Here is a 25,169-nt window from a genome sequence, read left to right on the forward strand (position 1 = left end):
ACAAGTTGGACGATACTCGTTCAAGAATGACGTTGCAATCAATCGAAATTCAAGTTTGCACAGTCAATTAGGGATGTACAAAACTTAGACAACAGGAAAATAATAAATCTACCATCATCAACAATTCCTTTTCTGATGATACAAACACGGCAACGGAAGAAGAACAAATTGACTCTTAAAAAAAAACAACCAAAAAAAAAAGGTAAAAGAACTATGTGAGATTTGATTCTTATTTAAATTTCAATAAGATACATAGTCAATTTGAAGAGAAATTGATACTTTTTCTTTTTGAATTATATGCATATAGTATTTTCAATTATCCAGTATCCACATTAGCCCTTTTAATTATTTTATAAGTATTTCATTTATTTTTTTTATCTAACAAATTATTGCTTATATTGGAGAATCTTTGTAAATACAAGAAAGAGTAGACACCATTGGTAAATCATCATGCTTAATCCAAACATTTAAAATATCTAGCTAGTAAGGTTGCTAGCAAAAGCAAAAACTAACAGAAGCAAAGATAGTGTTGTGATCTCAATTTCACTTCAAGCTACTATGGCTTCTTCTTCATTGCGTTCTCATTCGAAGTATGATGTCTTCTTGAGCTTTAATGGCGAGACACGGAGATCATTCGCCGATCATCTCTACACAAGCTTGTGGGAAGCTGGGGTTGCAACCTTTCGAGATGAAGAAGAGATCCGGAAAGGCAATGACATTTCTGATGAGTTGAAGCAGGCCATTGAGGGGTCTGAGATATCCATTGTTGTATTCTCAAAAAATTATGCCCAATCTAGATGGTGCCTTGACGAGCTGGTGAAAATGGTGGAGTGTAAACAGAAATTGGGACAAAAGATTCTTCCCATATTCTATCATGTTACTCCTTCAAAGGTTCGCAAACAGACAGGCAAGTTTGGTATAGCACTGAATCAACATAAACAGCGATTTGGAGAAGAAACAGTTAATGGGTGGAAAGCTGCACTCACTACCGTTGGTTATTTGGATGGATGGCATATCACGAAAGACGGGTAATTTTAGATGGTTTTAATTGAATTGAATTTATTTTTTTATGTGATATATTTGTCACAATCTGCACTGTTAATTATATATAGTACTTTTGCTAATTAAAAAAATTTGCCTTCTAGCTAGCTTCTATCTATATATACCTCATGAATTCATATTTGTAGATGGTTAAACCAAGAAGAATCTACCTCATGTGTTCAATTTGGTTTCTTAAACTTGTGTTCTTTTTTCTTAACTTTTCGATTTAAGATTGAGTGATTGATATTTATTTAATAAATTTAAATGTAATCAGGTATGAGTCAGGGATCATCAAAAGAATTACTGAATGTGTACTAAGGGAATTGAATCATACATACATGGATGTTGCAACGTATCCGGTCGGAATTGATTCTCGTGTGAAAGATATAGAGAATTTATTGCAAAGTCAAACAAATGATGGTGTGAAGATGATTGGAATTTTTGGCACGGGTGGTGGTGGGAAAACAACCCTTGCTAAGGCTATATACAACAGGTATTATCAAAGCTTTGAAGGTAGTAGTTTTATCGAAGACGTTAGATCTGGGGGACGACATGATGGTTTAGCTCGTTTACAAGAGAAACTTATTTGGGATACACTCAAGAAAAAAATACATGAAATAGATAATGTTGGTAGAGGAATAACTTTAATTAAAAGAATACTGCCATCAAAAAAGGTTCTTATTGTTCTTGATAACATAGACAGTAGAAATCAACTAAGCTCATTAGCAGGACAACGAGATTGGTTTGGTTCAGGCAGCATAATTATCATAACAACTAGAGATGTTCGGTTGTTGAGTAACCTTAGAGCACACGAAAAGTACGAGGTCAACATGTTAAGCTTGAATGAATCTTTGCAACTCTTGAGTTGGTATGCTTTTGATGTCCCTGTACCATTAGTGGAGTATTTGAACTATCCATAACGATAGCAAGTTATACTAAAGGGCTTCCATTAGCCCTTGAAGTCATAGGTTCTCATTTACATGGGGAATCAGTGCAGGGATGGAGGGACTATGCTGAGAAATTAAAAAAGATGCCTCCTGACAAAGTTCAAGAGGTTCTTAAAATAAGCTATGATGCACTTGATGATGATGCTCAGAACATCTTTCTTGATATTGCTTGTTTTTTCATTGGGCATGACAAAAACAGCACTATTGAGATATTGAAAGCTTGTAATTTTGTTCCTGGAGATGGAATCAAAACTTTGATAGATAGATGCTTGTTAAAAATAAATATATTTGGAAAATTTGAAATGCATGATTCAGTTCGTGATATGGGTAGAGAAATTGTTCGAATGGAATCCCCAATAGAGCCTGGCAAACGCAGTAGATTGGTGGATCCAGAGGAAATCATTGATGTTCTTCGGGGAAAGAAGGTAAAATATTTCCTTTCTACTTAATTGAGTTATATATTATAGTTTATCCATTTGCTTATAGTATTTAATTAGTTTCATTAAAATATCAAAGGTTTTATAATGTCTAACATATTTCTATATAAAATGTATTTTTTCTTAATTAGGGCACAGATGCAATTCAAGGGATGATTCTAAATTCTAACATGTTAAAGGATGGGCCTTTTAGTATGGAAGCATTCGAAGGGATGAAAAATTTACGGATACTCATATTGAATGGTGTGAGTCTCCGCGGATCTTTTGAATATTTATCCAATGAGCTCAGGTTGTTTAGATTATACAATTGCCATTTGAGTTGCATACCATTTAATTTTCGCTGTGAGAAACTTGTTGAGTTAGACATGGAAGGTAGCAATATCAAAGAATTCCAATGCAATATGCAGCTGCAGGTTAGTATGCCTAATGTTTCTTTCAACATTAATTGCATTTTTCTTAATTAAGAACTTTGATTAGAAAAATAGAAATTGATTAAACCTTTTTCTACTTTTTTCAACAGCATCTTAGATGCTTGAAGATCTTAAAGTTTGATTATTGTGAACAACTTAAGAAAACACCAAACTTTACTGGGGCACATACTCTTCAAAAAGTATCCTTTTACCGGTGTTCAAATTTGGTCAAGGTACACCCATCAATTGGAAGTTTGGAGAGACTTGTCGAGTTAAATTTTAACAGTTGCAAGAAACTCAAGGTTCTTCCAAGTAGCATTTGCAAGTTAAAATTACTTGAAATTTTAAATTTGAGTTTTTGCGTAAAACTGTGGGAGCTTCCAACTGAGTTGGGAAAATTAGAGCAACTAAGAGAGTTACATGCTCGTGGAACTGACATCTCACATATACCATTTTCTTTGGGATGCTTGAGAAATCTAAAGGAACTGGATCTGCATGACTACATTAAGAAATCACGTGATGGTGTTGCTTTTTTTCCACCTTCTGTTGCAAATTCGTGCCCCTTTAAAGTTATTGAGAATTTGACCTCATTGGTAACTTTATATTTATCAGGAGAAAGTTGTTATCTTCAAAGCTTAACCTTCCACCTTTGTCATCTTTCAAACTTGAAAGTTCTCTACTTGGACGGTCTCCAAAATCTTAGAGTACTTGTAGAACTTCATCCTAGTTTGGTGTACCTCTCTGTAAAAAATTGTGTCTCATTGAAAAAAATAGTAACTGTATCGAAATTGAAACTTGAACTGTTGTGTTTTGAAAACTGTGAAAGTTTGGTTGATCTTCCAAAGATGGAGAGTCTTTCATCCTTAAGATGTCTTAGCATAAAGAATTGCAATGCTTTGACTATTGCTGACAACTATTTGCATGAAGGAGATTTTCCAATTGCTCTTAGGAGTTTGTCCTCCTCGTTGAATGGAATAGATTTAATGGGAAGTTATTATCCTCAAAGTTTACTATTAAGCCCTTTCCATCAATATTCCAATTTGAAGCAACTCTCCTTGGACGATCTGCAGAATCTTAGATCACTTCCACAACTTCCTCCTAATTTGGAGAGACTCTCTGCAAAGAATTCTGTCTCATTAGAAAAGATAGCAGATCTATCCAACTTGAAAAGACTTGAACAGCTAGATATTCAGAACTGCAAAAGTTTGATTGAGCTTTTAGGCTTGGAGAGTCTTGAATCCTTACGTTATCTTGGGATAGCAAATTGCAGCTGTTTGAAGATTCCTTCGATTGAAAAGTGGTTCAAGGTTAGTTAATTGTATATATATATATATATGTTCCCTTCATCTCTGATATTATATTAGAATAGATGGTAATAGCTAGTTATGGTATTATTAATTGTTATTTTGTATGTCTGTATTTCGTAATGTAGGTACATCCCAAAGATGATAGTGTCTATATTAATGTGGAAGTGAGTGTAGTTGAGCGGGGTAGAATATACAGCCAATTTTCTTTCATGAATCCATCCTTTGTGATTGATCACAGTGAAATTGATGGTCCTAATAGAATTGATTTGGGTGTGAGAAGCAAAAGCAGTGGTGCTTGGATTATAATGGAACCCAAATTTATGGGAATGCAGTGGCGCTCTTTTCACGTTCCAATGACAATGATGGGAGAAGCATTGGAGGTGTATGCAGAAGTCCATGGTTTGCAGAAGATATTTTGTATAGGTGAAATACATAGAAACAGAGAAGGGGAAGTGTGTTTCTTTCCATCCACAAGGGGATGCATTCCTTCCTATAATATGGAAGATGGAGAGAGGAAGAGGAAAAGGAAGGTGCAGAGGCGTTTTCTTCCAATCACAAGGGGATTGATTCCTTCTGTTATGACCCTGCGAGAAGATGGACAAAGGAAGAGGAAAAGGATTCTATCCGGCAGAGGCGGTTATAATTTTCACCTTTTAATTTGCTGCAAAAAGGATTATTATTATTATTATTGTAACATATTGTAAGTATATCCGCCCTTCACACTTCACCACACCACTTTAACATCTACATCTTTTCTTGTTCATTGAATGCTATTTTAATATTTATTTATTGTTTATAATTTATGAATGAACCGATTGTAGTATTTGAATTATCACATTTTTTTATATTTTATTTATTTTGATTAAAGGGTAATTAACTAATTAAAAACATGACTTAACTCACTTTTATATTTCATCCTATTTTACATCATATTTTTATGCTTAAAATTTAATGTGATTTGTATGCAAGTGGATTGATTTTCCATTAGTATTCTTTTAGTTGGGTTATTCATCATCAGAATTTGATAAGATCGAGTACTCTCTTGTTTAATTTGCAGGATAATCTTTTTACAGTAATTGGAGATAGCAAGCAGTCCACATTTTGAGTTTCTGCAATTACATACTCTTCAACAAATGCTATATTTAATTCCCAGCATGTTCACTCTATGCCCAAGTGTCTCTCACTTGATAGATTTGTGCATTTTGAGCATTCTTGTGTTCAACACCTGTTGGTAAGACCATAAACTATATCTAATATCTTCAGAGATTTGTCTGTTCTCTTTTGTTGCACATGTACAATCCGAATCTTAGGTTTTTTTTTTGTTTGATAATCTTTGGTTTTAAACCTCTGTTTTGCTTATGAATCTTTTTTTTTAAGAGAAAGAGATACATCGTGGGTTTTTTAAAAAATCAACATCGTATTTTTTAAAAAAATGAAATATGACATCAATTTTAGAAAATCGACAACGGCAAGAACTACGTCGCAAAATAACTGATGTTGTATTTAGAAAATAACCAACGTTAAAAGGTGTTTATGTAGTAGTGCATGTAACAACCATATAAAATACTATACATATTTAAGTCAGACTTGTACGTACAGGATATATAGATTAATGAGTCAATTGGATGGTGGAAACAAAAGGGATCAGAGATCAAGAATTGTACCAAAAAGCCTCAAGTTAGAATTGTACGTACAGGATGTAAAGAGTCACATATAAGAAGTACATGAGCCATCCAGTGTGCTGAAAGTCAAGGAACAAAGCAAGGTGGACCCCTATGTACAGGGTAAAAAAATTGATTTTGAGGTGTCAAGAGTGTATTGGAGGTGTACGTATAGATAGTATGCACAACAAGTGTATAAGAGCAGGATGGTTGGAGTGGGAGAAGACACAACAAGCAAGTTGCATTTGCGAGTTAAGTTTTTCCTTTAAGTATTTTTATTGGGGTATGATGTGTAGGTAGTATAGCTTAATGTTATGAAATTGGAGGGTACAAAATGATTTAATTTAGCAATGTTGCGAATACAGGAAGAATCAACAATTAAGAAGAATAATAAGAAGATGGTGAGAGTGGATGCAATTCAAATTGCAGTGGTTTGACGTTAAGTGAGTTTAAAAGAATTCACTTTGGAATAATTCGAGAAGTATTAGAGATGTATGCAGAAATTAATCCTACAGAGATACATAGTCTGTTTGACATACATAGAAACAAAGATGAGGAAGTGCGTTTCTTTCCATTCACATGGGGGTTTCAACAAGATGAACCAACTTAAAAAAAAAAAGTTTGGTAAGAATTGAATGTTGTTAATTTATTGATCATGAAGATATTTTCTAATGTATCTTTTGATTGAGTGTGATTTTTCTCTTGTTATTGACCTCTTCTAGTGGCTTTTTTTTTAATTATTATTTTTATTTTATTTTATAAATCACACTAGGAAGACTGTAACGGGCTGGCTCAAGTTTAAAAAGACTGGAAAAGTTGTATTTTCCCACCTGCAAAAGGTTGGCTGAGCTTACAAATTGCATGCAGTGCTTTAATTTGAGGATTCCTTTGATTGAAAAGTGGTTTGTTGCAGGTTAGTTATGTTCCACTGATCTCTACCACTTTGTGTCTGTCTCTGATGATTTGGTGTTCAGATTAGATGGTAATAATGCTTTTGGTATTAATTGACTCTTATATGGATTGCCATAATATATAATGCAGGCATGCATGTTATGAGTGAAGGTGACACTGCATGTCAAGATTTTGCTTTAAGTATGTAAAACATTTGCATTATTCCAACGTTTTCAGACGCATGGATTCATTTATATGTTTTCGATGGACTTTCATTTTGGTCACTGCAGGCAATGGATCGGAGTTGATTGGTATCACTACCAGAAATCAAAGCCAGTGGTGCCTCAGCAAGTAAATATCATAATATATTTATGCCATTGTAGGTTATTTTATATGTAATTAGCTAACAGCTAATTTTTTCAAATACATTTTACAATTAGCTAATACTATGTCAAACGAACTAACTTAATCAGCTAACTCAATAAGATATTAGCTATCCGCTAATTGTTATATGGAATCCCACAATGCAGGCATGTTCTGAAGGTGACAGTGTTAAGATTTCGCTTGAAGTGATGATACATTTGTCAGTTGCATTATTCCAACATTTTCGAGGCATGGATTCGTTAATATGATTTCAATGGGCTTTTGCTTTGGTGAGTGCAATGGAGTTGGTATCGCTACCAGAAGCAAACTCATAATCTTTTTGTACAAGAATCATGCTGCTTCATCCCACTCAATTATCTTTTGGAACCTTTTTTTTTTCTTTTTTAATCCACGTGTATTGCAAGGATGACAAAATTTGACATTATCGGCCTTGTGGAGTCCTTTTTTTTTTTTTAAATAAAGTTAAATGTTAATTTAGTATTATAATAGATTTTGAGAGTGAATTAGAATTATAGTGATGAAGAGAAATTATTAGTGAAATGAAACTATGATGATATGACAGTATATATGACTCACTTTTAAAAATAAGAAAGTATTGTAGAGATGCAAATGACCTAAATATCTTAAAATTTTGGTGCAAAGGGTCATCTCCAATCCATAACACCAAAAGGTATATTCTTATACTAAATCCTTTTTCATCCCCAACTCATTTACACCAAATTTTGCACCAAAAGGATTTACATTGGAGCCTCATCAAAATTTATCTAATTTGTTTATTTAATGACATTTCATCCATATTTTAATATTTAATATTTATTATCTATTATATACTAATAAACCGATTGTATTTATGAATTAAAACCAAATAAATCCAATTAGATGAATGGTTTATAGATCCCACAGAAATAATGGACCTATTTCATGCAGCTCGTCACAATAAATCCAACATTAAATACTTTGGGCTTTGGACGGACCTACCAAATTTAGTAATGCTTCCCTATATTATGAGTTATGGGTTATTATTAGGCTAACCTCACCCCAGCCAATCCCTTCCCTTTCTAATCTAGGTGGCAAGTTTTTTATTATTATTTAATACCATATATATTTGTAAATGGAGAGAGAATTGCTAAATTAGAAATAGGAGAGAGAATGAGAAAAAGAAGAAAAAACATGCTAAAATCTGACAAAGTTTGTTGTGCCCGCAGCTTTGTGTACTTTTTTTTTTTATTTCTTATTAATGATTTATTATATTATTTGGTTATTATATTTATTATATAATATAAATGTGGGACCACTTTTGAAAGTGAGAGAATATTGCAGGGATGTAGAACAAATAGTGAAAAATTTATAAATTTGATGATGTAAAAGTGAGACCCATTTTAGAAAGTGAGAAATTTCTGGGTTAAGGATAGCCTTAGGTTTTGATTAAATGCCTTAACATGTTTAGTATGATGGTGAAATTTATTATCTTTGATTTACATGAAAGTTTGCAACAATTACTTAAAACAATTGTTATGCTATGGACTAAGAGTTCACATTGCATTGTGAACCCTCATAGAAAAATTCTGTACCTTCAGTTAACACATTTTGTATCCATAGTTAACAGTTTTTGTACATTTAAACAAATAACTTGATAATTGCTTACACATAATATGATAGCTATATGTACAGAAACTGTCAACTGCAGGTACAGAATGTATCAACTATAGATACAGAATCTAAATGTTATTTTTGGACCATGGTCTACATTTGTCAGTTGCATTGTGCCAACGTTTTCGAGGCTTGGATTCATTTATATGATTTCGATGGGCTTTTGTTTTGGTGACTGCAATGGAGTTGGTATCACTAGCTACCAGAAGCAAAACTAGTGGTGCCTCAGCTTGGGTTGGAGATGAATGCTGTGTGGAGAAGAAGAAGAAGAAGTATGGAAGAGTTGATATTGAGGTGGCACTGTGGCAGTAATGGTGGGGAAGTAGTGGCAAGTGTTTGCGATAATCAAATTAGTGGTCTTCTCTTACAAGAATCGTATTTCACCCCACTCGATTATCTTTTGAGACTTTTTTTCTCTTCTTTTTTAATTCATGTGTATTGCAAATTTGTGCTCCTTTGAAGTTATTGAGAATTTGACCTCATTGAAATACTTAAATTTATTATGAAGAAGTTATCTTCAAAACTTACCCTTCCGCCTTTGTCATCTTTCAAACTTGAAAGTTCTCAGCTTGAAAAATTTGCAAAATCTTAGAGTACTTGTAGAACTTCCTCCTAGTTTGGAGAATCTCTTTATATATAATGGAAAAAAAAATAGCAGTTGTATCAAACTTAAAGTTTTGTTTCTTGAAAATTGTGAAAGTTTGGTTGAGCTTACGAACATCAAGAGTCTATTATTAGTAGAGCTTAACATAATGAATTGTAAAAGTTTGGTGGAATCGAGTAGGGCGTGCTGGTGGTGGAAGCTCTGCTGCTGAATAATTTTTAATTACTAAATATATAGTTTTACCAATTACCTAAAGTAACCTATTAATAAATTTAATTGCATAAAAATGAGGCATTAATGTGTCTAATTGAAGCTTTTTATTTAGTTTGAGTGGCTAATTGCATTTTGAGATTGATTTGGTTCACAGAATGCAATTATAATCAAATTTTGAGGTGTTCATTAGTAATAGTGGGTATCGAACTATCCCGACCCCTACATAAAATATTTTAAGAATAATTAAATAAATAAAACAATATATTTATGTGCGTATAAATGTTACACATTAATTTATATCTAGATTAATTTCATTTTTGGTCTTTGATTTATAGGTGACAATTCACTTTTAATCATTTTTATCAGAACATCCACATTTGGTCCTAGTATTATTTTGGCAGGACCATTTTGATCCTCTATCAACAAAAGTACAAAACAGTGTTAATGTGATTAAATACAAATGCATTTCGGTCTTCAATTACTGACTTTTTAAAAGAATAAACATTAATATCGCAGGCTCAATTCACTTTGTATAAAAATGATCGAAATGTCTTTGTATTTAACGGCATTTTAACGGTTTTATTGACAGATGACAAAATATGATCATGCCACTATAATAATACTAGGATCAAATGTGAATGTTCTGATAAAAAATGATTAAAAGTTGATTATATTCATAAATTTAGGACCAAAAATGAAATTAACTCTTATATCTATATAATAATTTAATAAATGTAAATTTCATTTTAATTGCATAAACAACACCAACAATAATCATTTTCAAAATTAAATTACTGTGATATTTATATCTATTGGCTGGGATGAGGATATAAAAACATTTTTGCTTAAGGAAAATTATGAACTATGGTTGATGTTAGACAATAGTGATGCAGGTGGGGTCTAGGAAAAAGACAAAAGTTATAACGTGAATGATCCTGTACCATGATTGATGGAAAATATCATAAAGTTTTATGCTTTTATTTTATGTGGATGGTCCCATTAAGTAGAATTATTGGTGTAGTGGGAAATTATTAAGAAGACGACCAAGTCAATCAAATATATGGTAGTGTACACATAGCAATCTTACATACGCTGGATTGTCTACGAAATTTCCATTGAGTTTGGCAGTGGCCGGAAGGAAATTTTCACTACGGTATCGTCTGTGTACACATGCATTTCCCAAGCTCTTTAAATCTTTAGAAACTAGCAAATCAAGATACAATATAGTGTTCTCAAATTCGAATATGGCTTCTTCTTCTTCATCTACTGTCTGGGTGTATGATGTTTTTTTGAGTTTTAGAGGAGAAACACGAAAATCCTTTATTGATCATCTATATGAAGATTTGCGTCAAGCTGAAATTAACACCTTTCGAGATGATGAAGAAATCCGTAAAGGTGAGAACATCTCTGATGAGCTATTGAAGGCCATCGAGGGGTCCAAGATATCCATCATCGTATTTTCCAAAACATATGCCCAATCCAGATGGTGTCTTGATGAACTCGTAAAGATTCTAGACTGTAAGAAAAATTTGCAACAGATGGTTCTGCCTATATTCTATAACGTTGATCCTTCAGAGGTTCGTAAACAAACAGGTGAATTTGACGTTGATCCTTCAGAGGTTCGTAAACAAACAGGTGAATTTGGTAAGGCTCCTTCAGAGGTTCGTAAACAAACAGGTGAATTTGGTAAGGCATTGACTCAGCATCGACAACGATTTGATGATCAAAAAGTTGATGAGTGGAAAGTTGCACTCACTACTATTGCTGATTTGTCCGGGTGGGATTTGCAAACCATGACAAACGGGTAATCCTCTTTTCAAATTTGTGTGTTTGTGTGTTTTTTTTTTTTTTGCGTGATAATAGTACGTTATATTTGTCACAATTTGGCTCACTAACTCATTGTCAATTAAAAAAAAAACTCATATTGCCAATAATATTAATTATGTTAGTTTCGCTAATTAATAATTGCGTCCTAGCATCTATACATGCATCTTTACGGATGGATTAATATTTTTGGTAAAACAAGCTAAGAAGAATCTGGACTGTGTATTTCAATTTATTTGTCATAAATATTAACTCCATTTAGTAATTATAAGAGTTGTTTACCTCAAATTAAACAATATAATGAAACCATGAGAGGCTAAATATACATATTTCGTGTTCTGTAACATGTGCTCTATTTAATTTATTAGTTTTATATTTTCCACCTATATTTTCTTTAATAATTTAGATTGACATGCATTCATTGGAAAAAATGTGATAGGTATGAATCTAAGTTCATCAAAAAAATTACTGAAAAGGTAATGCGGGAAGTGAATCGTACATACATGAATGTTGCAAAGTATCCCGTTGGAATTGAATCTCGTTTGAGTGATATACTTCATTTATTGCGAACTCAAAAACATAATGATGTCAAGATGTTTGGAATTTTTGGCATGGGTGGTGTGGGAAAAACAACCCTTGCCAAAGCCATTTATAACTTGAGTTTTCAAAAGTTTGAAAGTTATTGCTTTATCGCAAACATTAGATCACAAGCTTCGGATGGGTACAATGGTTTAGTTCGTCTACAAGAGAAACTTCTTTGCAAAACACTGAACGGAAACAAACTTGAAATAGATAATGTTGATGAAGGAATAAGTTTGATTAAAGAAAGACTGCGATCAAAAAGTGTTCTTATTGTTCTTGATGACATAGACGACACTCGTCAACTAGAATCATTAGCAGGACAACGAAATTGGTTTGGTTCAGGGAGCACAATTATAATAACAACTAGAGATGTTCAGTTGTTGAGTGACCTGGAAGCACATGAGAAGTACATGGTAGAAACGTTAAGCCATGATGAATCCTTGCAACTCTTGAGTTGGCATGCTTTTGGTGTTCCTATACCATTAGAGGAGTATATTGAACTATCCAAGAGGATAGCAAGTTATACGTGTGGACTTCCACTCGCACTTACAATTATAGGTTCTCATTTGCGTGGCAAATCAGTGCAAGAATGGAGTGATGATGCTGAGAAATTAGAAGGGATACCTCATGATGATGTTCTAAAAATTCTTAAAATAAGTTATGATTCACTTGATGATGATACTCAGAATATCTTTCTTGACATTGCTTGCTTTTTTATTGGGCAAAACAAAAATGACACTTCTATGATATTGGAAGCTTGTGGTTTTTATGCTAAAAGTGGAATAAGAATTTTGATTGAAAGATGCTTGTTGACAACATATGGAGGTGGAAAGTTTGAAAGGCTTCATATGCATGATTTAGTACGAAATTTGGGAAGAGAAATTGTTCGAAAAGAATCTCTACGAGAGCCATGCAAACAAAGTAGATTGATTGACCCAAAGGATGTCTTTGATGTTCTTCACGGGAACAAGGTAACACATTTCCTTTGTATTTGAATTATTCTAGTTAATTCATTTGCTTTCTATACTTAACTTTATTAAAATCAAAGATTTCAAAATATCTAAAATCTAAAATATTGTTATATAAATGTTTTATTTTTATAGGGCACAAAAGCAATTGAAGGGATGATTGTAAATTCTAACATGTTAAAGAATGTGCCTTTGAATACTCAAATATTCAAAAAGATGGTAAAGTTACGAATACTCATATTGAATGGTACGTGTCTTAGCGGATCTTTTAAATATTTATCTAATGAGCTCAGGCTGCTTAGATTACACAATTGCCATTTGAGTTGCATACCATCTAATTTTCGCTGTGAGAAACTTGTTGAGTTAGACATGAAAGGTAGCAATATCAAAGAATTCCAATGCAATATGCAGGTTAGTATGCCTAATGTTTCTTTCAACATTAATTGCATTTTTCTTAATTAAGAACTTTGATTAGAAAAATAGAAATTGATTAAACCTTTTTCTACTTTTTTCAACAGCATTTTAGATGCTTGAAGATCTTAAAGTTTGATTATTGTGAACAACTTAAGAAAACACCAAACTTTACTGGGGCACATACTCTTCAAAAAGTATCCTTTTACGGGTGTTCAAATTTGGTCAAGGTACACCCATCAATTGGATGTATGGAGAGACTTGTTGAATTAAATTTCTTTTATTGCAAGAAACTCAAGGTTCTTCCAAGTAGCATTTGCAAGTTAAAATCACTTGAAGTTTTAAGGTTGAGTTTTTGCGTAAAACTGATGGAGCTTCCAATTGACTTGGGAAAATTAGAGTTACTAAGAGAGTTAGATGCTTATGAAACTGGCATCTCACATATACCATTTTCTTTGGGATGTTTGAGAAATCTAAAGGAACTGGATATGGGTGAGAAATCACGTGATGGTGTTGTTTTTTTTCCACCTTCAGTTGTAAATTCGTGCTCCTTTGAAGTTATTGAGAATTTGACATCATTGGTATATTTACATTTATCAGGAAGAAGTTGTTATCTTCAAAGCTTACCCTTTCGCCTTTGTCATCTTTCAAACTTGAAAGATCTTCGCTTGGAGGATTTCCAAAATCTTAGAATACTTGTAGAACTTCCTCCTAATTTGGTGGTGCTCTCTGCAAAAAATTGTGTCTCATTGGAAAAAATAGTAAATGTATCAAACTTGAAGAAACTTGAAATATTGAATCTTAAAAACTGTCAAAGTTTGGTTGAGCTTCCAAACATGGAGAGTATTTCATCCTTAGAAGGGCTTGACATAAGCAATTGCAATGCTTTGAGTATTCCTGACAACTATTTGCATGAAGAAGATTTTCCAATTGCTCTTAGGAGTTTGTCCTCCTCGTTGAATGAAATAGATTTAATGGGAAGTTATTATCTTCAAAGTTTACTATTAAGCCTTTGCCATCAATATTCCAATTTGGACGGTCTCTACTTGGACGATCTGCAGAATCTTAAATCACTTCCACAACTTCCTCCTAATTTGGAGAGACTCTCTGCAAAGAATTGTGTCTCATTAGAAAAGATAGCAGATCTATCCAACTTGAAAAGACTTGAATGGCTAAATATTCAGAACTGCAAAAGTTTGGTTGAGCTTTCAGGCTTGGAGAGTCTTGAATCCTTAAAATTTCTTAGGATAGCAAATTGCATCAGTTTGAGGATTCCTCCGATTGAAAAGTGGTTCAAGGTTAGTTAATTTTATATATATGTTCCCTTCATCTCAATCTGATATTATATTAGAATAGATGATAATAGCTAGTTATGGTATTAATAATTGTTATATTGTATGTCTGTATTCCGTAATTTAGGTACATCCCAAAGATGATTGTGCCTATATTGATGTGGAAGTAGATGGCCGGGGTAGAATATCCTGCAGTTTTCAATTGACGAAACCATTCATTGAAATCCTGATGAATGTGATTGATCCCAGTGAAATTGATTATGCTGATGATGGTCGTAATAGAATTTATTTGAGTGTGAGAAGCAAAAGCAGTGGTGCTAATTGGATTCTAGTGGAACCCAAACATAAGCAAATGAAGCGGTGCTGGTTTGACTTTCTAATGACAATGATGGGAGAAGAATTGGAGGTGTATGTAGAAGTCCATGCTTGGCAGAAGATATTTTGTGTATGTGAAATACATAGAAACAGCGAAGGGGAAGTGCGTTTCTTTCCATCCACAGGGGGATGCATTCCTTCCTATAATAAGGAAGATGGAGAGAAGAAGAGGAAAAGGAAAGTGGAGATAGGTAGAGGCGGACAGAGGCGTTTCCTTCCAATCACAAGGGGATTGATTCCTTGTGTTATGACCCAGCTGGGACAAGATGGACAAAGGAAGAGGAAAAGGAAGGTGCAGATAGACAGAGGCGGCAGATCTATCCGCCAGAGGCGGTTATAATCTTCACCTTTTCATTTGCTGCAAAAATGCCCGATTATTATTATTGTAACGTGTAAGTATATCTGCCCTTCACACTTTGTTGGAGGACAAGGCCAAAGCTACCAGCTGAAGAAGGGAAGATATTTCTAGAAGGGCACATGCGTCTTTTTATCATGTGCCCTTCTAGAAATATCTTCACTTCTTCAGCTGGTAGCTTTGGCATTGTCCTCCAACACACTTCACCACACCTCCTTAACATCTACATATTTTCTTGTTTATTGAATGCCATTTTAATATTTATTTATTATTTATAATTTATGAATGAACCGACACTGCAGTATTTGAATTATCACATTTTTAATATTTGGGATGTGATCCAGACGGCGGTGCTGCTCGGTGAAAAAGCTAAGGGGTAAGATGTGATTTGTATTCAAGTGGATTGATTTTCCTTTAGTTGGGTTATTCATCAGAATTATTTGATAAGAGTACTCTTGTTTGCAGGATAATCTTTTGACAGTAATAATTGGAGATAGCTAGCAGTCCACATTTTCAGTTTCTGCAATAACTCTTCAACAACTGCTATATTTAATTCCCAGCATGTTCACTCTATGCCCAAGTGTCTCCCACTTGACAGTTTTGGGCATTCTTGTGTTCAACACCTATTGGTAAGACCATAAAATATATCTAAAATATTCAGAGATTTGTCTGCTCTCATTTTTATTTTATTTTATTTTTTATTTTTGGTCATAATCTTTGGTTTTAAACCTCTGTTTCGCATATGAATCTTTTTTTAAGAGAGAGAGATTTTTTTTAAGAGATACAACGTCGCATCTCTATTTTTCGGTGATACTTTTTTTTTTTCTCTTTCTTTTTACGTTCTGGAGATTTCAGTTATCAGTGGTGTTGGGTGTATTATTGTATGCACATTCATGTTTTGTTTCATAGGTGTTTTTGCCGCCCCTCTTGTTTTCCTGTTGGCCTGACGATGGGCTACATAGGTTCCATCAAATGAGTTGTTCTACAAGAAGGCAGGACACAGTTGGGCTACATAGGTTCCATCAAGGTTAGTTATATATATATATATATATGTTCTCTTCGTCTCTGATATTATATTAGAATAGATTATTAATTGTTATGTTGTATGTATGTATTTCATAATGTAGGCACATTCTAAAGGTGATATTGTGAAGATTGTGGTTGGAGCATCCCGGGATGGTAAGGGGTTCTGCAGATTTCCAATGCCTTGGGGGGATTTACACTTTGAAATCACCCTCAATGTGATTGATCCCTGCAGTAAAATTGAAGGAATTGATTTGAGTGTGAGAAGCAAAAGCAGTGGCGCTTCGATTCTTCGAATGGAATCCCCCAGAATCTTTTATAATCCTGCGTATTTTGAGGTTCCAACAATGATGGGAGAAGTATTAGAGGTGTACGCAGAATTGTATCCTTGGAAGATGATATTTTTTGCATTTGAAATACATAGAAACAGAGAAGGGGAAGTGCGTTTCTTTCCATCCACAAAGGGATGGATTCCTTCCTATAATACGGAAGATGGAGAGAGGAAGAGGAAAAGGAAGATGCAGATAGGTAGAGGCAGGCAAAGGCGTTTTCTTCCAATCACAAGGGGATTCATTCCTTCTGTTATGAGCCTGGGAGATGCTAATGGACAAAGGAAGAGGAAGAAAAGGAAGCTGCAGATCCATAGGTAGAGGCGGTACGGTTATAATCTTCAGCTTTTAATTCACTGCAAAAAGGAAGGGGAAGTGCGTTTCAGGTTAGTTATGTTCTGATGATTTGGTGTTCAGATTAGATGGTAATAACGCTTTTGGTATTAATTAACTCTTATATGGAATGCCATAGCCCATAAAACATATATAATGCAGGCATAATGCATGTTATGAGTGAAGTACGTGGTGCCTCAGCTAAGTAAAATATAATAATATATTTATGCCATTGTAAGTTATTTTATACGTAATTAGCTAACAGCTAATTTTACCAAATACATTTTACAATTAGCTAATACTATGTCAAACCAGCTAACTCAATAAGGTATATCAAGTATCCGCTAACTGTTATATGGAATCCCACAATGCAGGCATGTTCTGAAGGTGACAGTGTTAAGATTTCGCTTGAAGTGATACATTTGTCAGTTGCATTGTGCCAACGTAACGTTTTTGAGGCATGCAATGGAGTTGGTATCGCTATCAGAAGCAAAACCAGTGGTGCCTCAGCTTGGGTTGGAGATGATGAATGCAATGTGGAGAAGAAGAATGGAAGATCCTATCAGAGTTGATTTTGAGGTGGGAGTGTGGGACTTAAGTGTTGGAGGTGTATGCACAATTCCATCCTTTGCATACACTTTCTGTATTTGAAATGCACAAGAACAGAGATGGACAACTGCGCTTCTTTCCATCCGCAAGAAGGCCTTCCCTGCAATTTCATCAACCTCAACTACAACTGGTAGAGTAGCATCATATTTGGGCTTAGCAACAACCATCAACTCTGGGTGACCCGGAAAACTTGCAGATTCTATCTGATGGTGTGTTAAATTCTGTACCACGAATTCAGAAGGATGTTTAATTTGCAATAATCAAACTTATGATTTTCTTTTACAAGAATCATGCTGCTTCATCCCATTCAACTATATATTTTTGGGACTTTTCTTTTTCTTTTTAATGAGTTATTTCCACTTTTGGTCCACGAGTATGAGACTATTTCCACATTTAGTCCAACGACTTTTAAATCACTATCACATTTGGTACTTTCAATCAAATTCCGGTCATAGGCAACTATTTTCCGACAAATAAATTAAGTCAATGACAAATTTGTCATTTCATTTTTTTTAATAAAAAAAAAAAAAACTCGACCTCTTTTCTCGGCGGAGCTTCGGCACAGCAAAACCGTCGGTTGCAGTCTTGAGCTCAGCCAGGGTGAAAAACTTCCAGGAAGGCTTTATAGGGCACAAATTCATGTCTACATCTTCTCTCATGCTTTTGCATTTTCTTCTTGATAACCTTGGATTTGGGTTCATTTTCTGCATGTCTACAGCCTGTGATCCGTTACTTTCACTGGATTTGGGTTCATTTTCCTCGTTGTTCATGCAAGCCTCGATAACTCCTTTCGGAGAGGACTCATTATTGTCCTTCTCATTTGCCGCCGGAGGTCCATGGTTCGCCGCCGGTTTTGTTGTGCCGAAGCTCCGCCGGAAAAAAAAGGAGGCCGAGGTTTTTTTAAATCAATTAAAAAAATGAAATGACAAATTTGTCCTTGACTTAATCCATTCGCAGGAAAATAGTTGTTGGTGGCCGGAATTTGATCGGAAGGACCAAATGTAGTAAAGATTTAAAAATTGTGGGACCAAATTTAAAAATTTTAATAGTCAGGGACCAAATGTGAAAATGATCACATATTTGTGTGACCAAAAGTGGAAATAACTCTTTTTTTACTCATGTGTATTGCAAGGATGACAAATTTTGACATCATCAACCTTGTGGAGTCCATTTTTTTTTAAATAAAGTTAAATGTTAATTTAGTATTATATTATATTTTGAGAGTGAATTAGAATTATAGTGATGAAGAGAAATTATTAGTGAAATGAAAATATAATGATATGACAATATGACTTACTTTTCAAAATAAAAGAGTATTTTAGGGATGCAAATAGCCTAATTATTTTAGGGTGTTTGTTCATGGGTTCAGCTACCAGAATGGGAATCAAGGCCATTATTATTGTTTGGTTTACAGGTTTCTAAAACACTATTATGAGATTTGATTACCCCTCAATTAGAAAACTCATTCTCTAATAAAATAATGTTTTTTTTCAAAAAAATAAAATAAAATAAGGATTTCATTTCATTATTCCCCCTAATTGGTAATTTGATTTTTAAGTTTGGATTAGTGCTTTTAGATTTTTTTTTTTGGTCCATATTGGTGTTTTAGATGTCTTTATATTAGAATATTGTATTTTTAAATCATTTATTCCTATTATAGGATGATCATACATAATCAAACAGCAATATTAGTAATCATTTCAATTACACCCAACTACCAAACATGCGAAATACTTTCACCAAAACACATTACCATTACCAAGCTAAGTATTTGATTCCCTTCCCATGTGTGAACCAAACACACCCTTAAACTTTTGATGCAAATAAGGTTATCTCCAATTTAAAACACCAAATTTACACTAAAAGGAACATTCTCATAATATTCATATACACCCATTTTTTTTAATCTCCAACTCATTTACACCAAATTTTGCACCAAAAGAACTTTACATCGGAGTCTCATCAAAATTTATCTAATTGGTTTATTTAATGGCATTTCATCCATATTTTAATATTTAATATCTATATCTATATATATATAATAACAGAAGTGCCTAGCAAGAATTTTCCCCCCAAAACTGGAGAGCATTTTTGTAAAACCAAACTCATAATTATTTTAATAAAAATCATTGATTAATGATAAATAATTGTATGATAAAAAAATGATAAACAAGGAAAGAATATGAAATATTCCTATAAATTTTTGTCTGAAATCAAAGATATACCTTTTTGGGGATTATAACGTTTTTTATATTAATTAAAAATTTGAAAGTTTTTACCTTTTGATCTCATCCATTGTGTATAAATACACTCTATATGACCATACACAACCCATCATCTTCACAACCCAACTAAGGTTATTATTTCATGGAGTTGTGAGTGGTTGGTTTGGAGGATACCGTCGGCGCTGTTGAGATTATAGTTGAGATTTATTGTTGAGATTTATTGTTTGCTGCTTCAACTGACGATGGCAAAGCTTGAAAATTGCTTTGGACAATGGCTTATCATCTTAGAGTTTCACTATCTAAAGGCAATGTGTTGTTATTCTAGATGAGATTTGCTATTGTAGATATCATTGGCAGAGTGGTAGAGATATATAGAGGGATATTGGTGGGCGAATGGTTAGGCTCATTGACTTTGTCCTAGAAGATGAAATGTACTCCTATTTCTTTATTTATGCAGTTTATGTTAAGTTATGTGCACTGTTTTTTTTTTTATAATTTGTTTTTTCTTCTCTAGTGAGAATCAACTACACTGTACAGTTTGGGATGCTCATGTGGATCAACTGCTCCCTCATTTCAATTCTACCTCAGTTGAGCCAGTCGTTCTATTGTTGTAGTTATGCAGACCTAGGTTTCTAGACAATAAGTAATATGCTCCTAAATAAATTTTTTTGTCCTGATTTCATAATCACAAATCATATCAAGTGAAAGTAAAATAAAAGTATTGGTTACCTGTTGAAATGGTTTATTTGTTCTAATCCATCTATTCTTGGTTGTCAATCTTTCCCATCCTCATCCTTTGTAGTGTTCTGTTTGCAATAACAAAGTAAGAATGTTAGACTTTTAACATGTCTGAGTTTGTTTAGGTGGTAGAGTTAGAATTTCCAGTTCCTTTGATGCGACTAAGCTATTGTTTCATCATAAGAGCCCGCAGTTCACTACATTTGTAAAGAGGTAAGTTTATGACTTAGTGTTGATTCTAATTTTTTATCCCTTGGGATAGGGAAGTGTCAGAGCTGGTTGGTGTATCAGCAGAAAATCTACTTAACAAGTATGGGGTGATAAGTGTGGTTCTAACTTTTTTTTTTTTGTATGTATCTTCGTAGGCTATTTTGTATCTATACTGATCCTATGTTATGCATCTATGATATATTTTGCAATTCAGTGGAAGTTTACCTCTCAGTTCAGCTACTTCGCTTTTCTCTTCCCCACATTGGCTCCTCATTGTTGTATGTCATTATTTGATGTGTAGAGTTCCTCAATTGCATCGTATTGTTGAAGTAGTCTACATTGAAAAAGAAAAAAGATTAAACTGAGAAAAGAAAAATGTAGATACATTAGAGTTATCAAAAAATTGAACCAACAGTCAAATTCGACCGAACTTTGAATGTAAGATTCATTTTTAGCTGCCATGCAAATTTTAACTCTTTCAAAGGCAAGTAGTATATTATTTAGACAAATAGTTATGAGTGCAATTATTTCTACAGTATAAGCAGTGGGTTTGTCTCCACTTAGAAAAGAATGAGAAGATTCAAAAGAGGGAACATATGAGACTAGCAGAAGTAAAAACATTGCCTGAGGACAAAAGTGAAGAAACTTTTCCCGCCCAAACTTAGGGGCATTTTTGTAATATCAAATATTTGGAGAATATAACATTTTTGGTATTAATTAATAATTCCTATAAATTTTTGTATGAATTCAAAAATATACCTTTTCAGGGATTGGACAATATAACATTTTTGGTATTAATTGATAATTCCTAAATTTTTTATATGAATTCAAAGATATACCTTTTCAGGATTATAACTTTCAGGTCAATAAATATTACACCCTAATCAACTTAATTAACACCAATCACCTTAATTACTACATATTAAAATTGGTATATACATTTTTCATATAAAAAAATTTGATATATACAGTTCTACCAAATTTAATATTTTTTTTACATATAATTGAAATAATATATTTAATTAAATATTTTAATATTATAAATATTTTTAATTTTATTTTTTATTTATTTTGAATTTCAATTAAAAAATTAAAATTGAAATAATTTCATTTGATTCAAATTTAGATATATATTTTTAATTCTATATTAATTCTAAACTCATACTTTTAAGTAAAAATTTAAAAATATGCCTAAATGCGTAATATAGTTAGGGACTATATTAATCCATACAAATTTAAAAATTAAATTCTTTTAATTTGTAAATCAATTTCTTTAATTATACGTAATAAAATATGAAATATACTTAAGAAAATAGAATTATAAAATTGAAAAAACATGTGTTCATAACTATTTAGAAAATTTTTAAAATACATAATTATATTTATGCATTACATTAATCATACAAAATTAAAATGCTAATTTTGTTAATTTTTAAATGTGATTATTTTAATTATAAATCCATCAATATATATATTATAATTACGAAAATTATATTATAGATTTTGCCTATATACATATTAATAGATATTGTTTGCATATATGACATATTATACAATCATTAAGGAAATGCATCCAATTAGAATTTAAATGTACTAATACAAAAATTAAAATTTACATCTTTTTTTTTAAAATATAATTTTCTTAGTTATTATTCATATTTTTAGAATTATAATATATATGAAATACACTTAGGAATAAATGAAATTAATTATGTCAATTTTTTTCTATAAATTTATCTAAATGTGTACATAATTAATTAAAGACTCTATTAATTATACAAAATTTAAATTTAAATTTTACATTCTATGAAAATAGATACTTAACCAAATATATGGACTTACAACTATATTATTATATTGTACATTTTAAAATATTTATATTTTTTTAAAATTTTTATTTAAATTCATAATAACATAATTTTATTCGTGCATCGCACGGGTAAAACACTAGTTTAATAATAAACCGATTGTATTTACGAATTAAAACCAAATAAATCCAATTAGGTGAATGGTTTATAGATTCCACGGAAATGGGCCTATTTCAAGCAGCTCTTCACAACTTGAGAACTCCACATTCACACATTACAGGGCTACAAGTTGCTAGAACTTCTTAACTCTATTACAGATTCCCACATGCATAACTCTACATTCACGATTTCTATACTCCATATTCACAATTTGAAACCTCCACATTCACACATTTCTGGGCAACTCTACATTCACACAATCATAAATCTACATTCACGATTTCTATACTCTACATTCACACTTTGAAACCTCTACATTCACACATTTTTAGACAACTCTATATTCAGCAATATGTTTACTAAAAAAAAAAAAAAGACAAAAACGACGTAGTTTTGGACCCAGGTCCACCTTGGACCTGGGTCCATAGCATAATTTGCCAAATACTATGGGCTTTGGACTGACCTACCAAATTTAGTAATGCTTCCCTATATTAAATGAGTTATGGGTTATTAGGTTTTGATTAAATGCCTTAACATGTTTAGTATGATGGTGCAATTTATTATCTTTGATTTACAGAAAAGTTTGCAACCATTACTTAAAACTACATTTTTTGCGAAGTCTATCATATGACTCAGTCAAGAAAGTCAATAGACAACTTTTACAATGAATCAAATTTAAAACTTTGTACGTTAACTGTTAGACCAATTCGGCTGGGAGTTGTCTCTTGCATTTTGCCATCTACTTTTGCAAGTGCACTATGATGAAGCCCGCCTTGTAGCGCTAGCTACTAAACAAGTATAAATTGTTCATAACTGACTCAAACTAAAAATAAACAATTCTGTTAGGTAGTTCAACTTGGCACCCAACATTATGGTTTCTTCTTTAACATTTGTCCTATCATCAAATGTTCCTTCTCACCTACTTCACCTTCTCCCCACCTGTTTACCAAATTGGGAAATTCCATTTTTACAGTCAACCAAATTGGAGGTAGCTAGGATGGTCCCTCCTCAGTCCTCACAGACAGCAAATTAAATGTTCAAAAAATACTAAGATTATTTTATGGAATAAATTATTGTCAATAGACTACCAAGGATCTAGGAGTCTAGCACTCTAGGTGTGGTCCATTATTGATTTTATATCTATAATTCTTTTTATTTTCTTTTTGCTACTTAATCCTGTACAAAAACCAGAATATAAAATTAAGTCAGTGTTTCATGTTAAGACAGATAATATTATGTTAAGATACAGAATATCTGTCTTAATATTAAGATACTGCAAACTTTTTAAATTAAATAAATTAAAAACGATAATTAAATAATATTAACATGTGCGTATTTTTATTTATTTAATTAAAAAAGTTTACAGTATCTTATACAAATATTTCACATTTGGTAAAATTGTAAACTGACAAATTACCATGGATCAGAGTCTATTTTGCATTGTGGACACTAGTCCAAAATACTATTCATATTATATGTTTGCAATTAACATATTATGTGTCTGTAAATAAATTGAATACACATGATATGTTTACAACAGACACATAATATATTAACAACAAGCATATAATATGCTATAATTGCATATTTATAATATGCAATTAACATATTATATGTGTATACAGTTAACATATTATGTGTCTGTAGTTAATAAATTATGTGCCTGTAGACTGTAGTTAATAAATTATGTGCTTTTTAATTTATTTACATACACATAATTTATTAATTGAAGACACATATGTTAATTACAGACATTTAATTTTTGAATGAGAATCTACAAAGCAAGGAAACCCTAATTCATGATATAACAATTGTAACCGCGTCAAACCAACTCCAACTAATTAAACTGATAAAGCCTATTTATCCTTGTACACCACTAAAATAGTAAACTTGTAAGAAATCATAGTACTAGCTAGGATCTCTTGTGAGATTAAATGTGAGATGTTTACTAGGATTCAGGTGCCAATCTAGCTAGTACACCTATCATATGGGTTAGAGCCATATATAGATAGCTGAAGCAAGTTATATAGTTCAACTATATATATAACTTTTAACTATTTTCGTAACATTTTAAAAAGGTTTCGGTGTGTTTTGAAAGTAGAAAAATAAATTTGGAAAATAAGTCATTTTTCAGAAAACATTTTCTTTTCTAGTGTTTGGTTGCATTCCAAAAAACTTTCTTGGTATGTTTGGTTCATTTTCTGAAAAATGAGCACAATTATTTTCAATTTTAAATATTTAAAATATACAATGGTAATGTTGGTGGTGGTGGTGGTGGGTTCAGTAGTGCCGTGGTGGTGGGTGGGTTGGTGGTTGTGGTGGGGGTGGGTATGGTGGTGCGTGGTTGTTGTTGTTGTTGTTATTATTATTATTATTATTATTA

The 25,169-nt window shown here is 32.5% G+C and overlaps 2 protein-coding genes and 2 long non-coding RNA genes across 4 annotated transcripts; all 4 read left to right on the top strand.

Moving 5' to 3' along the window:
* Positions 1–558: 558 nt before the first annotated feature.
* LOC116024415 (TMV resistance protein N-like) lies at positions 559–4,569 on the top strand. Its single transcript, XM_031265306.1, has 7 exons — positions 559–1,028; positions 1,316–1,928; positions 2,039–2,413; positions 2,557–2,838; positions 2,946–4,142; positions 4,268–4,433; positions 4,475–4,569. The coding sequence occupies exons 1-7, from the start codon at positions 559–561 to the stop codon at positions 4,567–4,569; spliced, it is 3,198 nt and encodes a 1,065-aa protein (XP_031121166.1).
* A 111-nt stretch (positions 4,570–4,680) lies between these two features.
* On the top strand, positions 4,681–6,001 carry LOC116025192. Its single transcript, XR_004099611.1, has 3 exons — positions 4,681–4,842; positions 5,200–5,373; positions 5,742–6,001. It is a non-coding gene; the product is annotated as an uncharacterized LOC116025192 (long non-coding RNA).
* A 4,643-nt stretch (positions 6,002–10,644) lies between these two features.
* On the top strand, positions 10,645–15,337 carry LOC116024416 (TMV resistance protein N-like). The gene is made up of 7 exons (XM_031265307.1): positions 10,645–11,122; positions 11,207–11,349; positions 11,809–12,922; positions 13,055–13,330; positions 13,438–13,822; positions 13,931–14,628; positions 14,750–15,337. The coding sequence occupies exons 1-7, from the start codon at positions 10,790–10,792 to the stop codon at positions 15,335–15,337; spliced, it is 3,537 nt and encodes a 1,178-aa protein (XP_031121167.1). The 5' UTR covers positions 10,645–10,789.
* Positions 15,338–15,555: 218 nt separating this feature from the next.
* On the top strand, positions 15,556–18,016 carry LOC116025189. Its single transcript, XR_004099606.1, has 5 exons — positions 15,556–15,728; positions 15,818–15,981; positions 16,262–16,379; positions 16,480–17,090; positions 17,412–18,016. It is a non-coding gene; the product is annotated as an uncharacterized LOC116025189 (long non-coding RNA).
* Positions 18,017–25,169: the final 7,153 nt, after the last annotated feature.

The sequence above is a fragment of the Ipomoea triloba genome, chromosome 7 (genome assembly GCF_003576645.1).
Source record: "Ipomoea triloba cultivar NCNSP0323 chromosome 7, ASM357664v1".
NCBI classification, from domain to species: Eukaryota; Viridiplantae; Streptophyta; class Magnoliopsida; order Solanales; family Convolvulaceae; genus Ipomoea; species Ipomoea triloba.

What these genes read in the sequence shown, in the direction of transcription:
- LOC116024415 (XM_031265306.1), top strand. Translation starts at nt 559, where the DNA reads ATGGCTTCTTCTTCATTGCGTTCTCATTCGAAGTATGATGTCTTCTTG. An exon ending in AATGCAATATGCAGCTGCAG is followed by an intron (nt 2,839 to 2,945) that starts GTTAGTATGCCT and finishes TTTTTTCAACAG; the next exon opens with CATCTTAGATGCTTGAAGAT. An exon ending in CGATTGAAAAGTGGTTCAAG is followed by an intron (nt 4,143 to 4,267) that starts GTTAGTTAATTG and finishes TTCGTAATGTAG; the next exon opens with GTACATCCCAAAGATGATAG.
- LOC116024416 (XM_031265307.1), top strand. Translation starts at nt 10,790, where the DNA reads ATGGCTTCTTCTTCTTCATCTACTGTCTGGGTGTATGATGTTTTTTTG. An exon ending in ATAACGTTGATCCTTCAGAG is followed by an intron (nt 11,123 to 11,206) that starts GTTCGTAAACAA and finishes GCTCCTTCAGAG; the next exon opens with GTTCGTAAACAAACAGGTGA. An exon ending in TTGCAAACCATGACAAACGG is followed by an intron (nt 11,350 to 11,808) that starts GTAATCCTCTTT and finishes AAAATGTGATAG; the next exon opens with GTATGAATCTAAGTTCATCA.